Source organism: Pteropus alecto, unplaced genomic scaffold (assembly GCF_000325575.1).
Source record: "Pteropus alecto unplaced genomic scaffold, ASM32557v1 scaffold120, whole genome shotgun sequence".
Classification (NCBI taxonomy): Eukaryota; Metazoa; Chordata; class Mammalia; order Chiroptera; family Pteropodidae; genus Pteropus; species Pteropus alecto.
In genome coordinates, this window is record NW_006430061.1 from 1,549,819 (window position 1) to 1,573,182 (window position 23,364).

At 33.8% G+C, this 23,364-nt stretch overlaps 1 protein-coding gene across 3 annotated transcripts in view; it reads left to right on the forward strand.

Moving 5' to 3' along the window:
* SOX6 (SRY-box 6) overlaps positions 1-23,364 on the forward strand; it is a 394,559-nt gene that overhangs the window by 274,530 nt on the left and 96,665 nt on the right. For 2 of the 3 annotated variants that reach the window (XM_025046391.1, XM_025046392.1), the window contains exons 7-8: positions 223-343; positions 11,437-11,516. In XM_025046391.1, the coding sequence (XP_024902159.1) occupies positions 223-343; positions 11,437-11,516 (201 nt within the window). Of the gene's footprint in view, positions 1-222; positions 344-11,436; positions 11,517-12,988; positions 13,112-23,364 lie in introns of all 3 variants that reach the window. The other variant, XM_025046393.1, reaches the window with a different exon arrangement.

Genomic DNA, 23,364 nt, shown 5'->3' on the forward strand with positions numbered 1-23,364 from the left:
GGAATGTAGCGTTCTCAATGAGGTTATTTTCTTGGTGTGCTAATGGAATCTAAGACAAGAGATTTGGTAAAATTTGCCCAAATTTTCTCAGGGAGCATATTGGAGATGAGGTTAGGAATGGGTGGCTGTCTGGGTACCAGAGCACCACCAGGAGTGAAAAACAAATACTTCTTGGCATATGTTTGGTCTCTGGCTGATCATAGGCTCTCTTCTGTTTAGCAGGTTCAGGGTCACATGCCTCCGCTCATGATCCCAATTTTTCCACATGACCAGCGGACCCTGGCAGCAGCTGCTGCTGCCCAACAGGGATTCCTCTTCCCCCCTGGAATAACATACAAGCCAGGTAAGTAGAGAGGGATTGAACATTCTTTTGGAAATGCTAAAATTCACATGTTATTGCTTAATAGTCACAACAAACACAGGAGCATACTAAAGAACTATGAATAAGATGATCATAAAAGCTTATTTTAAAGAAAAATTAGAGTTGGGAAGTTAATTGGGAAGGTGTCATGTTAATAAACTAATTGGTTGCTAAAAACTTTTACTTTCTCTTCTTCCACTTGAGTTTGTTTTGATTTCACAGATAAAATGCTACTTTCCCTGGGGACTACCAATTTTTGTCAGCTCTCTCTCTCATACCTTTACTGTGAATAATTGTCTTTGGTTCAAGATGCTTTCCTTCCCCTGAGAGCTTTTATATTCGGGAGAGTGGTCACATACAGTATAAAATGTTATTATTGTTTGTTGTCTGATTTATCTTAAAAGAAAAGTTAAAACTGGACTGATTTAATTAGCCTACCATTAGTAGGTAAAATTCTTTTTTTATTTTAGTTTAAATAATGAAGCATTCAGTAGTATTTTCACATTCATCTTTGAACCTCAAAAAACGGGTCACATAACCTTGCAGCGAAATATGTTTTGAGATGATTTAGCAAATGTTATGATTTTTCTTTATTCCTCTGAGTTTACTGGACTCCTGGGGAATTCAATTAGGAACACATAATGGTTTGAAGCTTCTTTCAGAGCCTCCTTGTAAACAGGGCTTTAAATGTTTAAAGATATGTTGCCAAAGGAATCCAATGTAAGAAGATAGTCAAGTAAATAAAAGTCAACCTTAATTTCATTTGTGCATTCTTTGTAAGTGACCTCAGCTCAGAAGTAGTGACCTTGTTCTACTCATTAATAATTTCTGTGTCAAGTTCTTTTTAACATACTAACCTGCTTATATTAACCGCCAAATCTGCATGCAACAAATCTGAGTGTGGCAGTTTCTTTGTGTGTGAGATTTATAAAGTGAACAAAGGCATTTTAATATGCTTAAGGCAATAATAAACTATAAATCACTTTACTAAAATTTTTGATAAGGAAGCTTACTAAATAGAATAAAAAGAAATCCAGTGAGTTTTTAAATCTATTTTAATTGCTCATTGCCGTCTATGACTCTTTTGCAGTAAACCCCTTTCCTTGTGAGGAAAGGTAAGATGTTGATGTCAAAACTCAAATGATTCAAGGAATAGAGATGTTAAGGGATTGACTAATTTAAGGACTGATGTTGAAAATTCCTCAGGTACAAATTAGTCAAACCTAGTATTATCAAAGGTTTTTGGATACCTGAGTGAAAGAAAATTATGTTATTCAAATTGCTAAAAATTGATATTTCTAGAGAAGAATTTTCAGAACAAATTATATTCCCTATGAAATTGGTATCGATATTAAAAACAGGAGTATATTTTGTCAGAGAATATGTTTCTGTCAGTGCAGTGGTTTAGTTCTCCTCTGATCCCTATAAGTTGTTCTGAACTGTGTCTTCATCTTGACTTCCTTTGGAATGTTGATAGAAACCAAATTTACTGGTTTATCCTGAATCTGAGTTGCCATCCCTATACCAATCTTAGAAACCTTTTAAGTGAACTAAATGTGGAAACTCTATTTAATTTCAGTGTTTTTAAATTTAAAAATTTTCACTTCAGTATCAGAAAGGGGCTTTATTTTCTACATCAACATAGTTAACATGTTACTTACCTAATTTTGTTAAAACAATGACGTTTGTCATGGGGGAAGATGTTGTAGAGTCAGTGAATTTGGATAATTTTTTAAAAAGTCTTCTTATACAACTTCAAAGGAATTATAACATGTAACTGAGAAGAATATAGAGATTGAGACAATATCGTGCAGGAGTGAGTTCCCTCCATTGAACAGCATATGTGTAGCATAGAGTAGCATCCTGGGGTAGCAAAGTTGTGTTTATTATGTTGGCTAAAACTTTTTTGGGTAAGGCAGGACAATTGAGTTGGACATGTAGGATTATTTTTAATCACAAGCAAGGCTGGTAAAAAAAAAAAAAAAAAAGAAGTATTTTCTGGTGACTCCTAAGTTATGGCAGAGAATTTAAGTAACCATAACTAAATTTTTTAATACTTTGGCTAATCTAAGCTTCATTGTGTATATAAAATATACTTTAAAAGGGTTAAAATGATATGTTCTTATATAATTAGAGGAATTACTCAGGAGACTTAATTTATGCAGTGTTCATGTTATTCACATGATTGGGGGAGTAGAATACTGTTGGACTAGAGTTTAGACCAGGAAAACTTTTTTGCCCCAAACTGAGCTATGATAATTTCACTCGAAATACACATGAATAAATTTTTAGAAGCGAGTAGCTTTATCACATATAAAAGCCTTGAAACAGTGACATGACTTTATATTGTGGTCCCCAAAGCAAGAGGATGAGCAAGTGCTCTCTGGGTCTTTACAAAATTACAAAATAAATGACTCTTTCTGTTTCTTTTCCACCTTCCTTTACTTAAAACTGTACATAGTGTTTGTTTGTGCCTCCAGCTGTTTGAGTAATCGTCTTGATTTCCAGAAAGCCAGGTCCACCTTGGGTGATGTTCACTGTCAAAGTTGGCTGAATCCATACAAGGACGGTCTAGACAAATATATTTAGGACTACGGGCCTTCTCCCCTTCAGATGAATTGACCATTGCTCAGAGCATTTCAGGGTCTCAGTGTGCAGTGAACATCAAGCAAGTTCTCTGACCTTGAGGTTGCTGATGAGGCATGTTGACCACAGGGATTATGCAGTTTTAGGGTAACATCTATTCGATTGATCTCTGTAGAAATAGCTTTATTGAGTTTTAATCCTTAATAGCTCCCGAAATTTTAATGGTTCTATAATTAGAAACTTCTTTCTGGAAAGGAACTCAAAAGGGCCCAGAATAGCAACCACAGAATTTTGGTTGCTTTGCTCTTTCACATTATGATACTGAGAGATGCAGCAATCCAAGGTACGATAAACACATTTAGCACTTATATTTGAGAAAATTAAAAGATTAAGCCTCTTTCATAGATGCCAATGTGTATATCAGATCAAGATTGAATTGCCTGTGAAATAAAAACAATGGCCTCCTTCATGTGTTAGGGATGATGCTGCTGACCCATGGACTTTGTATATTTGGGATTTTTTAAATGATTGCTGCAGTAACAGCACTCGACATTTCGCGTGAGATCCTGGGAATAGGATCTCTGTCTGCCCCTGGCTTCTCTACTCATTTATTAGTTGTAATATGACAATATATAAAACTTACTGAATAGTTATTTGTGCCAAACGCTGTCCTAAATATTTTACATGGATTATTTTAGTTCTTACTTGAATGTATCATTTCACCTTGCTGAGCTTCATGTTTTTGTCATCTTAAAAATATGTTATGATTTGTCCACTGCTCAGTGTGAGTGTAAATATTAAATTTGTTAAAATGTATGGAAGTTCTTTGAAAATTCTAAAGCACTAGCTTTGGGGATTAAGTCTGACCATGAAACTTATTAAATTTAACTACATTAAACTACATCCTTATCCATTAGAAATGTGGTTCAAAAACTGCGCATTTGACCAAGATATACTGTCCCTCTGCCTGATGACCAAAAGCAGTTTTACAAGTGTACCTAATGCTTCTTTTAAAAATGTTGTGATAAAATATATGTAACATAATATTTATTATTCTAACCGTTTGTTAATGTGACGTCAATACATTTGCTATGTTATGTAACCGTCACCACCAAAAATACTCTGTGGCCATTAAATAATAACTCTCTCTACTCCCCTACTCGTAACCCCTAATAATCTCTCTTCTACTATCTTTCTTTATGAATTTGCCTGTTCCGAGTACTTTATATAAGTGGAGTCATACAACATTTGTCCTTCTGTATCTGGCGTATTTCACCAAGCATAGTATTTTCAAAGTCTATTCATCTTATAGCATATATCAATTATCTATTCCTTTTTATGGGTGAGTGATATCCCATTTTATATATATATGTCTGTATGTGTGTGTGTGTATGTTATTTGTTTATCCATTCATCTGTTGATGGACACTTGGGTTGTTTCAAACTTTTGGCTATTGTGAATAATGCTGCTGTGAACATTGGTGTACAAATATCTGTTCTAGAAGGATATATATGTAGGAGTAGAATTGTTGGGTCACATGGTAGTTGTTTAACTTTTTGAGAAACTGCCAAAGTGTTTTCCACAGGGGCTGCACAATTTTACAGTCCTACCCGCGATGCAAGAGAGTTCTGATTTATCCACATCCTCACCGACACTTGTTATTTTCTGACATTTTTAAAAAAATTATAGACATCCTAGTAGATGTGAAATATTATCTCATTTTGGTTCTGATTTTTCATTTCCTTAATGGTTAATGATTTTGAGCATCTTTTCATATGCTTGTTGGAAATTCGTGTATCTTCCTTGAAGAACGTTGAAGTACTTTGCCCATTTTTGAACGGGGATTTTTGTTTTTCATTGTTGTTGAATTTCAGAATTTCTTTATATATTCTAGGTATTATCCTCTATCAGATATATGATATTTTCTCCCATTCTGTAGGTTGTCTTTTCACTTACTTGGTGGTATCTTTTGATGTGTAGAAGTTTTCGGTGTTGACGAAGTCCAATTTATCTATTTCATTTTTGTTGCCTGTGCTTTTGCTGTCACATCCGTGAAATTGTTGCCAAATCCAACACAGGATTTACTCCTGTATTTTCTTCTAAGTACTATACTTTTAATACTTAGAAGTACTATACTTTTAGTACTTAAGTTTAGGTCTTTCATCTATTTGAGTTAATTCTTATATATAGTATAAAGTTAAAGGTCCAATTTTAGTCTTTTGCATGTGGGTATCCAGTTTTCCCAGCACCATTTGTTGAAAAGATGTCCTTTCCCCATTGAAAGGTCCTGGTACCCTTGTGAAAAATCAATTAACCATATATGTTAGGATTTATTTATAGGCTCTTTATTCTGTTTAATTGGTCTATATATCTGTTCTTATGACAGTACCATACTGTTTTTATTACTGTAGCTTTGTAGTAAGTTTTGAACTCAGGAAGTATGGGCCTTCCAAATTTATTCTTTTTCAAGATTGTTTTGGCTATTACGGTCCCGTGCAATTCCATATAAATTTGAATATCCGCTTTCCCATTTCTATCAAAAAGAATGTTAGAATTTTAATAGAGATTTCACTGAATCTGTAGGATGCTTTGGGTAGTATAGACATCTTAACAATTTTAAGTCTTCCTTTTCATGAACGTAGATGCCTTTCCTTTTATTTAGGTCTTTTAAATTTTCTTTCAGCGATATTTTATAGTTCAGTGTTCAAGTCTTTTTACATCTTTGGTTAGATTTATTCCTAAATATTTGATTCTTGCAGATGCTATTGTAAACAGAACTGCTTTCTTAATTTCTTTTTAGATTGTTCATTGCTCGTGTGTAGAAACACAATTGATTTTTGAGTGTTAATCCAGTACCCTGTGACTTACCTGAATTTATTAGCTCTTGTAGCTTTCTTGTGGATTCTTTGGGATTTTGTATATATAGGATCATGTGCAACTAGAGATAGTTTTATTTCTTCTTTACTAATTTAGATGCCTTTCATTTCTTTCTTTCTTTTTTTTTCTTGTTTTTGTTTTTCTTTTTTTTCTTTTTTTGGTCTAATAGTGCTGGCTAGAACTTCCAGTACAATGTAGTATAGCAACAGTGAAAGTGGGCATCATTGTCTTGTTTCTGATATCTTAGGGGGAAAGCTTTTAGTATTTTACCATTAAGTAGGATGTTAGCTATAGGTTTTTCATAACTACCTGGAAAGGGTGTCAGATCTTTTCAAATTCATTTTTGCATCAATTGAGATGATCATGTGGGTTTTCCCCCTTTGTTCTATTAATGTGATATAGTACAACGATTTTTTTTTTTTTTTTAATGTTAAACCACACTTATAATCCTGGGATAAATCCTACCTTGCCATGGTGAATAATCCTTTTAATATGCTTTTGTATTCAATATGCTAATATTTTGTTGAGGATCTTTGTATCTATATTCATAAAGGATATTGGTTTGTTTTCCTTTTCTGCGATGTCTTTATCTGGCTTTGGTTTCATGGTAGTGTTGGCCTTATTACCTCATAGTTAGGAACTGTTTCCTCTTCTTCAATTTTTTGAAAAATTTGGGAAGAATTAGTGTTAACTTTTCTTAAATGTTCCATTGAATTTACTGGTGAAGCCATTTGGTCTAAAACTTTTCTTGGTTGGGAGGTTTTTGATTACCGATTCAATCTTTTTACTTGTTATAAGTCTGTTGATATTTTTTATTTCTTCTTGATTCAGCTTAGCTAATTTGTGTGTTTCGAGAAATTTGTCCATTTCTTGAATTTTCTAATTTGTTGGTGTGTAATTGTTACCTAGTGCTTCTTTTTAATTCTTTTGTTTCAGTTAGTATTTATTGAGCACCATTTATTTGTCAAGATACATATATATATAAAATTTTATATAAATAAAATGATATATATTTATATAAAATAAATGACATATATTTATCTAAAATAAATGTATATAAATATATATAAGTATATATTCTCATTTAATTTTCATAAGATATAACTTCTAAGATATAAATGGCATTATCTCTGTTTTTTGTTAAAAGAAAAAAACCCTAAAAGTCAAAGAAGTTGATTAACTTAGTGGAGATAGAATTTAAATTCAAGTTTCTGATTTGAGATTTTACACTCTTGCAGACATGGTTAAAGTGTGTACGATATTAAGAAAAGTCTAGCTGCTTTTTTTTTGCTCTGGAAACAATGAGATTTATATGTACGGAGTTATCCAAATGCTTTCTTGTAAAGCTAGCCATTTCTACCTCTTCTAGAATTAAAGCAGAGGTGTGTAACCACTGTTGCTGGAAAACTTGATTAAATCTATCTACTTGAAATTAAAGCATTTGTGGTTCTTCAGATTCATATTCTCATTTTTAAATGAAAATGTTGAGGTCCAAGAAGAAAATATATTCACCCACGTAAACTAACTTGGTTTTATAGAGATCATTTTAACTCTGCCCTCCTTTAACTATGGAGGCTATATCATGGGTGAGCTGTCATTAAGGCATGAACTATGACTTCTTATTTTAATTTGATTTCTTATAATGGGATGACTTTATATCAGTTAATCCACCTTCACTTAATTAATTGCTATTGTGACACATTCCATGGATTTTCATATCATTGGTCAAGGGTCTGGATGCATTTATGAAACAAGTAAAGACATTAAGATTGATCCTTGATTCTTAGCTCTTTAAAAGTATGAAAAATAATGTACATGCTCATAGAAAAAGTCCTACGATCAAGACTCTTCTCATCATTGATCTATTGTTTGATGAATAGAGAAGGAGAAATTTAGTAAGAGAAATAAGAGCATGGTGAGCTCATCAATATACACTATAATTCTTGCCAAATTTTATCCAGTTGTCCTCAGAAGAAATGAATGGTTTTGTTTCATTTTTAAGATTCTAAGTGTATCACCCATTACCTGCTAATTTTTGATGCAATATGCTGTCTCACAAAGATAAATTCAGCTTGATTATGACATTCTCTCAGAATATAAAGGAGTTGTAATATTTTGCTATTCTAAATACGTACATCTAGACAAGATGCAGTGTGGCATGTCCAAGTTTATATTGGTGATAAAGATTGGAATATTTCCACATTATAGCAAGAATGACAACAGTGGAGTCTATCTATAAGTTATTTGGCAACTCAAATAATTTACCATCATTCTATAATATCACTACACAATAATCTGTGAGATAGTTAGGGATGTATAGTATAGTTTTTCTTCTGTTTTGGAGGGTAGAAAATGAGGAATGAGACTTTGAGCCAGTTACTGAAGAATCTTTGAATCCTGTCTTCCTAGTTTAATTTATTTTTCTTTTCTACTTCTCTCAATCTCTCTAAATGATTTCCTTAGTTGGTTAATATTTGAAGTTAATATCTCAGACCATCCCTTGTCTTTCCGAAGAATCAAAGTAAATGGACAGAATTTTACCATAAGATTTTGAACTCTTTAATAAAAGTGAAATATATATATTTCTGAATTACACAAACTAGGAGTACTCTTATAAGAGGTAGCCTGAGCCTAATGGGTCCTAGATTCTCCTGTATTTAAGTCTTAATAAGTTTTTGCCTTCATTTCAGTTTCCTTGAAAATTAAAAAATATACCTTCTCTCATCTAAGGACTCTTGCTGTGGAGCTACTTTCATTCCAAAGGAATGTTGCCTATTGTGACAAATGAAACTAAAGTCAGGCAACTTCTCCATAGGTTTTTAATCTGTTTTCTATTTGTTCTATAATCTTCAGGTAAAAATAGTTGGAAAACCCAGAAGGCTGGAAAAATGGATTTACGGAATGGGTATTATTTCCCAAATTGGCTTTTTGAGGTTGTCTTCCTACACCAGAGGTAGCAAGGGCCAGATTACAGCAGTGCCTAAAACCAGCCTGTTCCAACAGGCTTCGTCTTCCTTTGTACACATTTAAAAAGAATGGGTCCTCACGCAAGCATTTCAAATCCAGAGACAAATTTGAAAAAAATTGCTACAACATGTTGACTGATTCCTTGCCAAGGCAGCCACTGAGAACTTTTACTTGATAGACTCTTACACAGAGAAAATTAAGAGGGGGTTGAGGAGGAAGAACAAGTAATTTTGTTACCAAAAAAAAAAAGAAACTTTACAATCCCTAAATTCCTCTCCCTCTTATATTTTCCCCTTCTGCTTTTAACCCCTCTCTTTCCTTTGCTCTTATCTTCTTCCTCTCCTGCCTTTTCCTTTTTCTCTCTTCTAATTATTGTTGGTGATATTCTCTGCTGCTCTAATGTATTCATTTTTACTTTTAGTATCAATACAATGATATGTTCTGGAGAAATACCTTTCCAAGGATTATATTTAGATATAGAGATTCAAACCAGCAGAAAGGTTAAGAATGTTTTTAAAATATGCTTGTCAGCGGTGAAAAGAAAGCTGTTTGTAGCCAGCAGGTGAGCTGGAGAGTACTACAGGGTGTGGTAGAGATAGTAATAAATTAACTGGCAAGCCAAAAACTATTTTAAAAAATCAGCTATTTCATAGCATAGAAGCATGACAGCTATGAAAAAAGGAGTGCCCCAGGGAATTCTTTTAGAGTTTGATTTTTTAAAATATGTTTGACATGAAAAATGTTTTAGTACAAATAAAGCAACTGGTATTAAACTTACAGGGAGGAGGGGTTGTGGTTTAGAGTTAGTATGAATAATGCATGATATTTAAAGAAAGAATAGCTCTAAAATGTTCCGGGAGGCAGTCCATGCTGATGGTTGGAATGGTGATTTTTTCCCCCTATTTTTGAAGCATCATTAATTCAGCATCGCTTTGTGATTTTTTTAACCTGATAAGATATTGACCAAAGAAATACTATTTTACTTAGTTTAGGGATATTCTTTCATCAGATAATTTAGTTTAAATATCAAGAAGATCAGTAGAATTATTTAAGCATAAAGCGACAGTCATTTACTATAAAAAATAATTTGGCCTAGTTATCTTTTTTAAAAAGCTCATGTAACACTGCAAAACAAAATCAACCTCATGGAAGGGGAAAAACAAGATCAGATATTTTGAACATTACTCCATAGGAGATCAGCACAATATAGTTTAGTGAATGCATTGTAGCAGCGCTCCATATGCAATCAGAAGCCAATTGTTACTGGACTGTGTACAAGCACACACTGTGCTCAATGGTCTGATGAGGTATTATGGATATGATGCAAAGAGACTGTGTAGATTAGAAGCTAACAATTTGTTAAAAGTGAAAGCAACTTAACATTTACATTGGTCCAGCTGAGTAGCACTTCATGTGGCAAGCAGGATGAGTTCCAAGGAACCAGGGGCATCAGGAAGGCTCCAGGTATTAGTGTCCATGCAGAAAGAAGAGGTTTTGTTGCTTTCCAGTTGACTACCTTTATTACTGTGATTCTTTCTATACTGTCTCTTCATTATTGCATTCAGCTTTCAGTGTGGAAAAGTTCATGCAAAACCGTATGATTATTATAAATGTCAAAAATGTGTGGAGGAACAGCCTATTAAAATATAGCCTAGAGATAGTACATAACACTGACTTTAAATAAGTAGCTGAAGCCAAAGTGATACTCCATTAAATCACTGATATTGTGTAATTTATCCATAAGTATTAATTTTGCTTTCAGTTACCACTATCACAGTACATTCCTCATCATTTTCTCTTGGTTCTCCTGGTCACTGCACACAGCCTGTGTTCTTAGGTCACAGACAGTACTTCATTCCTATTTAGGAGTGGTGTGGAGTCAGAAACACATTAAGATGTAGCATTGATCTCTGCTGAAAAATGAACCATGCTCAATCTCTACCAGAGTTTTAATGAAGATGTTCCATGTAAAATGCATGGTTATTTAATGAAATCATCATCAAAGAATAAGTGATAAGTGCGTAGTGTGCATGATTCTGTACTAGGATCCATCAGAAGTTAATCCAGAAAAATAAGGTTTCCTCTCTCTTTGGGATACCAGGCATTTCAAAGAATGTTGGCAGATAAGATTAGCTTCTCTCTCACCCTATCAAATTGAAAAGGATGTTTTAAAAATTTTTTTTCCTATTTTTTATAAAATAAAGTTTAGGGTTATAGACGGTCAATAGCTCATACTCTTTCTTGGACTCGAATGCTCTGCCTTGTGTACCAAGCCAAACTTTTTGTTGTTCTAATATAAAAGCCTTTTCAGTGAACTGAGTGTCAGCCTGGCTTTAAGATTTTTTTTTTTACTTAAAAAAAAATGATGTATTACAAGATTTGTAATGGAGTGAACATGCTTGAATTGCACATTTAATTTTTTAACATCACATTCATGTTTTGCCAGTTTGCCTACCAGCTATCTGTTAACAAAAAGTTCCAAGGCAGCACTGCAAGTCTGTGCCCAACTAAGCCTTTTGTTTCTGCAGATGTTTGGGCTTAGAGCAGTGTTGTAAAGCTCAGGCAATCCAAGGACCATGTTTGTACTTGTCTGCTGCTATTCCCTGTGCATTGTCTAAACCTGTATGCATTGTTCTTTCCGACAGGTGATAACTACCCCGTACAGTTCATTCCATCAACAATGGCAGCTGCTGCTGCTTCTGGGCTCAGCCCTTTACAGCTCCAGGTAAGTGCCAGAAGAAAAAAATGTGGGACATGAGCCAGAACTTTAGTGGAAAACTGCTAACCAGCTGTATGCTAAATAATGGCCTGAATGTTAAATAATTTTTTAAGCATAGCCTAGAAGGATTAACACCTTATGTACTTACCATACTGCAAATAGAAGAGAAAACTGCCAGTTTCAATATTTTTTAAAGGAAAAATGATGTAATGACTTATGACTATATCTTCTCTATCAGATGAATTCATGGTTTTACAAGGTTTTTTTTTTTTTTTATGGTTAGTTGTTACTGACTATATTAGCTTTTTCCATATCAATTTTCCATCCATGTCTTCATTTATGTCCAGATTAGCTTTTACACATAAGCATCAAAACAGAAAACAATTTTGGATGTTTTCCTTCTTGCAGCTCATAGAATAGGGGGTTGTTATTACCAAATTACTTTAGCTATTTAGTAAAATCTAAACACATTGCACCTGAAAATGTGCAGCCTCATCCTGATCCTCTTCCTCATGCCAGGTCAAAAGTGTGGGCATGGTGTCTGACCAAGCGCTCTTTACTTAAAAGCTAAACTTGGGGAGAAAGTGTTTAGGGAGTTGAATAAAAAACCGTTTGTACCTTATCTCCTTCACAGTAGAATGAAGGGTTTACATTAGGACTAGGTGCTCTTGATACTCTTTTGGCACGCCACTTTAATGGGAAATTGACTTTAAAAATGAGTATTTATTTTAACAAAAAGGTAGTATCATTGAAATAATGGTTAAACCTTTAGAATTTGAATATTTTGAAAATATGTAATAACTTTGAATTTCAACAGCGAAAAGATAGTATTTTATTCTTATAATTTACTGTGATTATTTTTGAGTTTTCTTAAATAATCTAAGGAATAGCATCTGGCTAGGCATTTTTATTTCTTCTTTGTTATTCCCTATATGACATGAACATAAAAAATGTACAAATATTTTATCATCCAAAAAAACCATTTTGCGCATTTTCAGTTGGGTCTGCAAATAAAAAATTTTCAGTACTTTGAGAACTGTTTATCATAAGCCTCATTCAGAAAGCCTTAAAGATATTACTTGTTATGGACTATGTAGCAGAACTACAAATTTTGACTAACAGAAGCAGCAGTGCTATTTCTCTTCCAAACCTTCAGCTTCCCCACTACTAACACTGAAACTTACTGAAGTTGGTAAAATCTAGAAAGAAACCTCACTCATAAGAAATCTAATTTATTTCTCCTTTTCTGACAGCTATGCTATACAGTATCCTTGAATCAGAGGCAGAAATAAGAACCAGTACCGTTGTTTGATCTTTTAACCAAGTTTTTATGAAAGAGCATCCGGGTCTTAAACCTTCTACTTTCTATTCATTGATGTGGTCAACACCCTGGGTTTAGAAGTATGTGTTCTATTTCATGAGTTCTGACAGTATGTTTTGTCTTTTTTTTTTTTTTTTCTGAATATGCTACTAAACAGAAGGGTCATGTCTCCCACCCACAAATTAACCCAAGGCTAAAGGGCCTAAGTGACCGTTTTGGCAGGAGTTTGGACACCTTTGAACATGGTGGTGGCCACTCTTACAACCACAAACAGATTGAGGTATGAATACTTCCATGGGTGCTTCATTGGGTGGGGGACTGGATTGTTCAGTCATATTCTAGGCTTTTTTAAAAAAGTGGCAAACACTCAACCTAAACACTATAATGTAACCTTTCCTTTTTTCTCACTCCTAAGGAGGCTCAGTTTTGTTCCTTTTCTTTAAGAAAGAAAGACAAACCTCAAATTGATGTCCCTGAATTAGATTATTGCTATATATTTAGGCAAATTCTTTACATTACGAATGTCTTCAAAACAATCTTTATTTCTCTTACTCTTCTATTTTTTAATGTATAGTACTGTACTGTGTTTAAAAAAAAAACACTTAAACATTTTTTTTTTTAAATCTCATTTGACCATAGAACCACCCTGTAAAGTTGATAGAATATAATTCTGCTTGTACAGACAAAATGACAGACGTTTAGAGAGGTCAAGTTATTTAACCAAGGCTTATATTCATGGAGTCGGAGTTATTACCCAGGATTTCTAACTCTACCTAACTCAGGTTTCCTAGTTTAGTTTTCTCAGGCTGAAGTAGGGATAGGTGCTTGGGCCAGAAATTGCCTTTTGCCCCATAAACTTCTATAGTTATTCTTTTCATATTTGACTTTCAGCAAAGCTCTTTGTTATTTTCGTGGGATAGTCTTACTACTTGGCAGAAGGTGGCATATGTGGCTCTTTTGAAAAACCAAGTACTTTTCTTCTATAGGGACCCAATCCTTCTCTCTACAATTTCATGCTTAATTCCTCCCCTGTCTCACTGGTGTCCCCCTCTGGGACTATCAGATACTGGAAAGTTGCCAAGAAAATGGAGACAGGTTACCTCAGACTGAAGCACACAATTAACTTTTTAAATTTCATATTCTAAACTAGGATGGGAAATTCGATTAAAAAAAAAGAAAATCATTACATCTAGCAAAGTTGTATATTCAGCTCTTATTGGCTCTGTTAGTCTATACATATCAAAAACTATGTACTCAGTAAAGGGTCCTTTTGACATCTCTGTGCCTTTTGAATCTGCATTTTTGGAAAATGATAAAGCTCACTTGTAAGAAGAAAGAAGAAGACAAAATCAAAGTCCACCTTGGAAGTTGCCTAAGGAGGAGTTCCAGAATTCATTGCCCACCTCCCTTTTCCCTTTTCCCTTTGATATAAAAGGTACACAGGGGGTTTCCACCCGGGCAGGACCAGGCATATACTGTCAGAATATCTGTTGTCTTCTATACAGCCAGAAGGGATTTCTTTTCTAAGGCTTTCTTTCGAATGTAGAAAAGGTGCCATGTTTCTAGACACTCTGAAAGTCTGCCATGTTGGGGATTGACTGCTTAACAGATAGATACCTGGACATTAGCAGCAGGCCCTCCTATGTGATGATGGTTAGCAAGCTGACGTGCTCAAGACAGAGAGTTTGTGAAACTTTTAAGTGCTTGATAGAATGTGAAAGCAGGTGGCCTTGGCATGAATGCAAGACTTCCTCTACTCTTTGACTTTTATTTTCTCTTGAGGTGTTGATTTCCAGCCCATAAACCTTCCCTTAGCCAGTTTTCTACCTGGTCTTTTCTTTTACTAGTTTTTCACTTAGGTTGACTTCTTTCCTCAAAAACATCTCTGGTTCCTGATGCTGTCAAATCTGGCTTCTGTTGGATTTCTCAAAACCATAACATCATATACATGAGTGCTAAATCTGGGTATTGCTATAGCAATGCTGATCTAGAAGCACAACATAATGCCAAATGTCTGTCACTTTTATTAGGCTAAATAATAGAAAACCCATTAAAGCAGGAGCCCTCATAGCTTTGTAGTTTAAGTTTGAGCTGATTTGAGAGTTTCCTGGTTTTTTTATTTTTCCTGCTTCTATTTTTTGCAACTTTTCACTGCATGTCAGGGAAGCTTTGTTCTGTTTGCTTGTATGATATACTGGTTAGAAAAGATTGACCTTGTTTGAAAAGGCATGTTTCCCAAAGTTTTCTGGTATAACATGTTTATGGGAATGTTTTTGAACAGCGTAGTAGATACTCATATCTAAGCTGCTATAGACATTAACATTTTAAATCTTGAGCAAGAGCAGAGAGAATATTTAATAATATCTTGCTTTATTGATTTTAAACTCTACGTTCTTTTCTAGCTAAGATTTTCTCTGCTCCTTTGACAAGCTAAAATGTCACAGCTCTGTCAACAATCATGATCATGATAAACTGTTGATACTAAGGAAGCATTACAATTATGTTAACTGGTTTTATTTCTAAACAGAAATTCTCAGGAAGAAAAGTCCACAATGCATGCATACCATCACCATGCCACCATGCCACCATGCCACCACCTCCACACACACCCTCAGCATTGCTCAGAACTGGTCCTATCTGACATTACAATAAATTTGTCATTCAAAAATATTGAGCCTGAAATATTGTTATCAAGTAGAGAAAAGGTATTTAAAGTGAAAAAATACCCTCTTTACATTAGTGTATGCCAGTTCTTTCTTTAAGATAAGGAAGATGCAGGAAAGTTTTTTTCTTTTTTTTTTTCTTCTTCTTTTTTTTTTTTTTTGTTTTCTGTGCTAATCTGAGGCATGGTTCTCTCTGCCTCAGGGGCACAATATTAGAAGAGAGCAGGCCAAAGAATGCTATTTTTAGTTGAACAGTTCAGCAGATGGAGCCATGAATACTTATATATCTGAAGGTTGAGGGGCTTAAACCATTAATTTTGATAATGTATTTAACCCTGGGAACAATCAGAAACTGTAACTCTAAGGTTACAGTGCTTTTGACCTTTAGAGAACAGAGAGCACTTGCTACAGTAAACAGTATATTATATTGCTACTTATTCCAATTCTCTACCCATATAAATTTCAGGATCAGTTGCCATTTGCTTTCCTCAGCTATGTTAACATTGGTCCTTCAAGGAAGTTGTAAGGAGAAGAGGAGGAACCAGTATAATGAGGTGGTCATGTAAATATGGCTTTTAAATAGCTAAGATGTTAGGTTGTTTCTGAAGAAATATTTTCCTAGAAACCAAACTCTGAATGACTTCTTTTAAAAGGAAAAAGTGGTTTCAGTGTATTGATTCATCTTACATGGTAACTTTCAATATGATAGATCCTTAAAATGATTTCGTTTCGTTTTGTCTTTAATTGGGAGTAATGTGGCCTCAGAGTTGTAGCTTAAATTAAACACAATCTGGTACCGTGTCATGCCAAGTGATACACCTGTCTCATGCCTTCTTATTAAATGATGCATGCTTCTCTTTAACAAATACAGCAGTTAAATATCACACAGCTTAAGAATTTCTAATTAAAATATCTCCACATGTCAGCATATTGGTAATGTATTATTTTAATCCATTTATTTTGTTTATGAAACAGTGACATATGTTTAGATTGTGAAATATATGAGCCTTAAAAATCACTTTATTGAAGAAAATTAATTCCTACAATACTGTCTTGGTAATGTGTTCACTCACCCAGTCAGTCACTGGCAGCGCTGCCAGTCTTAATGTTGGGTAGACATACTTACCAGTTTTATCTCATAACGGCCTTGGAAAGAAGCAGTAACAGATCTTTTTCTTAGCTCCAAATGATAAGGCTTTTCTTTCTTTACTTTTTTTTCTTACTCATTAATTCAAACCTGTCCCCCCAAAACACTTTTGTTGCTTCTTTTTTTTTTTTTTTTTTTTTAAATACAGTGAAGGATGAGACTGAGTCTGTATGTATAAGGGATCCTGAAAGACCAATCAAAATTAAAAACAAGCTAGTTACCTTTTCGAAGTTAGACATAGTAATTTGTTTGTCAGCAGGGAGATGTTTGGGTCAGCTCTGAGATAAAGTGACTGTCAGCAGTTATTCCTACAGGACAAGTAATTTCACTCAATGTATTACTGACAGATTGCTCACTTCTCTGAATCACTGGAGAAAACAAACTTAATATTGTTACAGGCAGAGTTTCTGTCTTCATTAGCCCCAGAGAATGATTTTTATTGAGCATTCAAAGCCTACCAAGCTTTGGTTGGAACATATTTTAACAGACGAGTTCTTATAATGATAATAGTAGTCTAAATGAAAGGAATTAAATATGAAAATTAAAGAAAATTAATATAAATGCATTTGCACTTTTATGTGATGGACATTATGTATAGTTTGGGGGAAACCTGAGAAAAGGAGTATAATTGGAGCCTTAAAACACCAGGAAACCCCACCAACCATAAGTTATTCTTAAATGAAACTATTAAAGTCCTGCCAAGTTTGCAAAGATGAAGGAGAACAATTGAAGTTTTTGCAAAAGTGAGTACAAACACATATTTTATTTAAATGATATTGTCAGTTTTCATGCTACAAATGGAAAGTGAAGAAGTGCCCATCAACACTGAGAATACTCTGTCTCTATTTCAGTTACAGCCTGAATCTTTATGGTATTGTATTTAGATATTTTTCTCTGGCTCATACCCTGTCTTCTTGTTTGCAATTGTAAACATGCCTCAGTTCTGTGGAGGAATGAGAGGGTGACTTAGCTATGCTGGGTGGGCTTGATAGGTTGTGATTTCGAATAGAGAGTTGAATAAGGAGTTGATTAGAATGACCTATTACTGGCTACCCAATGGAGAAAAAGGAATGCACTGATTCGAAGCTTGTTTTGAGGATGCCAACTATGGGGTTGTACTTTGAGGAGAAATGCTTGTTTTTCTCTTAATCAGCCTTCCCTCACCCCCTTTGACTTTTAAGAGTGTGATGGAACTTGGGAGGACTGTTATAGCTTGGATTGGATGAGCTGGGAACTAATGGAGTAAACTCCACTTTGGAATCCGTATCTCGGATTAAAGTTTCTACTATTACTTACTTGCTATGTTGTCCTATATTAGTCTCAGATTCCCTTATTTTTACAGTCTGTTCATTGTCAAAAAGGGATATTTATTCTCAGGGCTTTTGTAAATAGTGAATGGGATTATGAGGCATATGTTAGATTTCCACACACACAAAAATCATCAGAATAGGACAACACTTTTCAATATCCTATTAAATAGTCAATTCTACTCTAGCTTTGCTGCCTAAAATGCTTCTGACAGGTAACTAATCCTCTAGAATGTAAGTCACTGAATTCAGGGACTTTTGTCTCTTTCATTTACTGTTGAATCCCTAATTTTGCCTGGTACAGTAGTTGGTAAAATGAATGAATTAATGTATTTATTATTGGGGGGCCATCTGGGACCCAAACTCTTTGAAAACCTTTTTTTTGGGGGGGGGGGTATGTTCAGTCAAGTGCTCTCTCTTTAGGAGGCATTATTTCATGTAAACAACTTTTCATTTCTAGGTAGTCTTCTTAAGAAAAATGGCAGGTACCAGGTGAGTCCTGATGGAGGTTAAAGAAATATAGGCAGATCAGAGAAGGCTACAAAACGTGAAGACATTCCCTAGTGTTTGGAAATCTGATTGTCATTTTATTCAGTGAAACAGAGTAAGTTTATAGCTATCCACAAAATTAAAACATTGAATAAACTGGATTTTCTTTTAGAAATTGGATTTTCAGTTGGTAATATCTAAAAAGCGATAGAGTACAGCTCTTCTTATACAGCTCTGTTAATTACTGTATTTAAGTTATTCGATTGATGGAATGTTCAGCTATACTCACGGAGATGGTTCAGTAGGAGCACAGGACCTTGGAATTACCAAATCAGTGCAGTCCTCTATCTTTCCTAATGTAAGATTTCTACCAACATTCATTTAGCTCCAGCCTCACAAATTAATACACTCAACAGGGAGCTCCCAGTGTGTGAATACTTATATTTAAATGGACTGTATGTAAAATGCAATATTTTCTAAAATAGTGACTGGTATTTTTATTCTAATTTTTACCAGACTGGAGTTTTGAGGTATTATTTGGTTGGTGCCATGTATCATATGTCTGTATGTGTATGTGTTATAATGAGCTACCTTAAAAATCAGAGAGATGATGTGATTAAGGATATATTGGAAGATTAGAAAGAAAAATACTAGAAAGCAAAACATTCTAGTATTTTAGAAAATGCTTCACTCCAGTTTCCAGCCATAGAATAAGTCAAGATATGCAACCTTTAGGAAATTTAAATCAGAAAAGATATGATGAAGTTTTTTGACATGTCAAGTAACAAAACAGAACAGGGCAAAAACATTTTTTAAGCACTTTATTGAGGTATGATTGACCTACAAAAAGCTGCACATATTTAATATATATGGCTGAATGAGTTTGGAGATAACCAAACCATGCCACAATCTATGTTATAGTCATCACCTCCAAAAGTTTCTTCCTATTATTATTATTATTATTTTTTATTATTATTATTGTTTTGTTGTTATTGTTATTTTGTGTGATAAGAACATTTAACATAAGTTTTACCCTCAGTAAGTCTTTAAGTGTACAATATAATATTGTTAACCATAGGATCTGTGCTATTCATTTGATCTTTAGGACTTAAGATTTTCATTTTTATTTAAAATTTTCATTTTAAAGTTTCATTTTCCATAAGTGAAACTTTGTATTCTTTGACCAATACCTCCTGTTTCCCTTCCTCCAGTCCCTGGCAAGCACCATTCATTCTCCTCTCTGCTTCTCTGAGTTTGACTATTTTAAATCCCTCATATAAATGTTATCACACAGTATTTGTCCTTATGTATCTGGCTTATTTCACTTAGCATAATGTCTTCCACATTCATCCATATTGTCGCAAATGGCAGGATTTTCTCCTTTTTTTTTTTTAAAGTTGCAGAAGATTCTGTTTTATGTACATACCACATTTTTTTATATCCACTCATCCATCAATGGACATTTAGGTAGCGTCTATGCTTTAGCTATTGTAAATAATGCTGCAGTGAACATAGGAGTAAAAATACCTCTTTGAGATCTTGATTTCAGTTATTTCGGATACATACCCAAAAGTTTCAGGTCTTACATTTAAGTCTTTAATCCATTTCAAGTTCATTTTGTGGTTTAAGATAAAGGTCCAATGTTATTATTTTGAATGTAGATAGTTTTCCCAACACCTTTTATTGAAGAAATTGTCCTTTCCTCATTGGGTACGCTTATTACCTTTGTCAAATATCATTGGGCTGTATATGTGTGGGTTTATTTCTGGGCCTCTATTGTTTCATTGGTCTATCTGTCTGTTTTATGGCAGTGTTATACTGTTTTTATTACTGTAGCTTTATAATATATTTGAAATCAGGAAGTGTGATGCTTCCAGCTCTGTTCTTTTTGTTCAAGATTGCTTTGACTATCCAGGGCCTTTGTGGTTGCAAATGAATTTTAGGATTATTTTCCTATTTCTGTAAAAAATTCCATTGGAATTTTGATAAGGATTGCATTACATCTCTAGATCACTTTGGGTAATATGGACATTTAAACAATATTCATTTTTTCAAACTGAAGTTATTTTTAATGATATTATGATTAAAAAGGATTGAGAAGTGCAGTTGGATGGATCCCCCTTATAGACATGCCCCAGCGAAGGGACAAAACTTCTGACCAGTAGAACTAGCAAATGGTTATTACTATTCTGCCAATCTTCCTCTCTGTTTTATCTGTAGAAAAGTTTATGTGCTATACGTATGCATGTTTGCTCATATCCATCTGAATTGTAAAGTCAGGAAAAATTTTTAATGTTTTAAGCTCTCTGTACTGATTTGAAATCATCTTGCTTTGCTTTGACTGTTTTAGATTATTAGGATTATGATAATAACTAGATTCTCTTACATATCTTTCAAACCTAAATAGCCCTAATAATTGATTCTTTTCTCAATTAAATGTAAATGTAAATAACAAATACCAGTACTTTGTACTGGTTGCTGTGTGGATAAAAAAAATCATGGTATATTCCCTTTTTTCATTCCTCCCTTATAACTGAGAACATCAGTAGAGTCATCCTGAGTCAAAATGAGAGAAATTAATTTAACATTCTTCTTTTCCAGTTTTATAAACACCAGTTCCTTGATATTTATAATCATTTAATGTGGATTTAACTAAGTATTTGTATTTCCTATTAATAGATTAAAATGTGGAGGCAAAGTAGAGTCAAATAAATTTCACAAGGCCCCCACTCTCTTGGTCATATGGTAAAGCAAAGACTTAAATGAGAATTTTTAATTTCCAGTAAACTGCATTGAGTTCATTCGTTGCTTTGTATTTCTCTTATAGCACCGGCTAAAATACCTGTAACCAACCTTTGATATCATGATATATATATTAATCTAGAGCATCATTTTAGTTACTTTATCAGAGATTTCCCTAATGTTATTGATCTTGAGCAGAATGAACTAAAACAAAAATAGATAAATAGATAAATTTTTTTAAAAAATTGATACACGTGTTGAATATCTCCAACTCTACAAAGTGAAAACATAACAGTGCTCATTTGAAACCAGTTTGAAATAGAGTTGCTTTTAACCTGGAAAATCTATTTTTGGGATGTTTATAAAGTTTTCAGCCTAATTTACTTATTTCTTTAAATTAAAGAAAGAATGAAGTATTACATTCTTTCTTTTTAAAATCTTGTTACTTGAAATTATACTTGTTGGCTTTGAATATGATCATTACAATGACATACCACTCTTTGTATGTTAGAGTTGTATCAAAATTCTTTTTCTAAGGGAGCTTATAAATGATTGTATGATTGTGCTCAGGAAATTTGAAAAAGTTTGTATGTAAATCCAAACATAACAAACTTAATCATTCAATTATTCAACAAATATTTATTTAGGGCCTATTACGTGCCGGGTACTATTCTAGACCAGTGGCCTTTAACTGGAGGCAATAAGTTAACAATGTCTGGAAATATTTTTGATGGTTATGACTTGAGGTGCAGGTGGAGATACTACTGACATCTAATGGATGTAGAAGCCAGGGATGCTGCTGAATACCTTATAACACACAGGAAGCCCCCACCCCTGCAAAGAAGGATTATTCAGTCTAAAATATCAGTAGTGCTGAAGTTGAGAAAACCTGTTTTAGATACTGAGGAAAAAACTTTGAATAAAACAAAGTCCTTGTCCTCATAGAGTTTACATTCTCGTGAGGGAAAAAGAAAATAGGGAGAGAGATAACCAAGACTTGAGATTGCAAATCTAACTAATTTTAACAGAAATATTTCACATAACTACCTGTTTACCTGAACCTGGGTGGGCAGAATTTTTAAAAATTGAGATCTATTTGGTTGTTTATTCTCAGTTCTTTATTTCATTTTGATCTTCAAAACTAAGACTTTTATTCTAGCCAGTCACTTCTGGCTAGAATAGTCACAGTTTTCCTCAGACTCATTTTTTCAATTGTATTAAACATATCATATACTCTGGCTTTCAGTAAAGGAATATTATTTCTGACTATTATAGTATATAAGTCTATCTTTTAGAATGAAGTAAATATGAAATTTGGTGGGGACCTGGGAGCTGTTCATTAGTTTTTATAGGATGCTGTTTATTGAGATCCCGTAGGATGAGTGGAATCATTCTTGGGAGAGCATCTGTATTTGCAGTGTGAATTGGATATTACAAAGGAAGCCTGAATTTCTTTTTAAAAACAAAACAAAACAGATATAAGAATAGTATGAATTATATATGTATACACACACACATATATACATACACATACATAAGTATGATACATATTGTATAGTCTTTTGCAGTTTAAGCAATTTATATTTAGGCTTTATAATAAATGTGCTTTAATATTATGTCCATATTTTAGAAGAAGAAAGTGAGGCCCAAATGGGTTAAGTGACTTGGACCAGATTACTCATCTGTTAAAAAAATAGGACTATAATAGATGCTTTAAGTGTATTTTAAAATTTACTACTTGACTAGATTCTTTGCTTTGAACTCTGCTGACTGGTATGTAGGAAGCACAGTCATTTAGAAGCTTTCTTGCATAACTTATTTTCTCTTCATTATAATATGCAAGTAAATTTAAAGTAAGTTAATTAAGTTATAAAGGGACAAATTTCAAAGTCCACATGACATTCTAAGGATTCCACAGTTCATGTATTTTCCAAATTTTCAGTTAACTGTCTAGAAGAAACTTTAAGCCTAATAGAATTTAACAAGAGTAAGAAGACCTATCACGAAATCTGTCTTATTCTATAGCTTGCTTTTGAGGAAGATGCTTAGACTGTTTTTGCCAAATGCCAGAGCTCTATTCTTTTGAGAGTTTCTGGGGCTGTCTTATAATTTCAAAGTTTTGATGAGTCTCCTGGAGTAGCTAGGGAGCGTGTCCTTGCCCATCCCTAGCCTGCGCTGCCCTCTG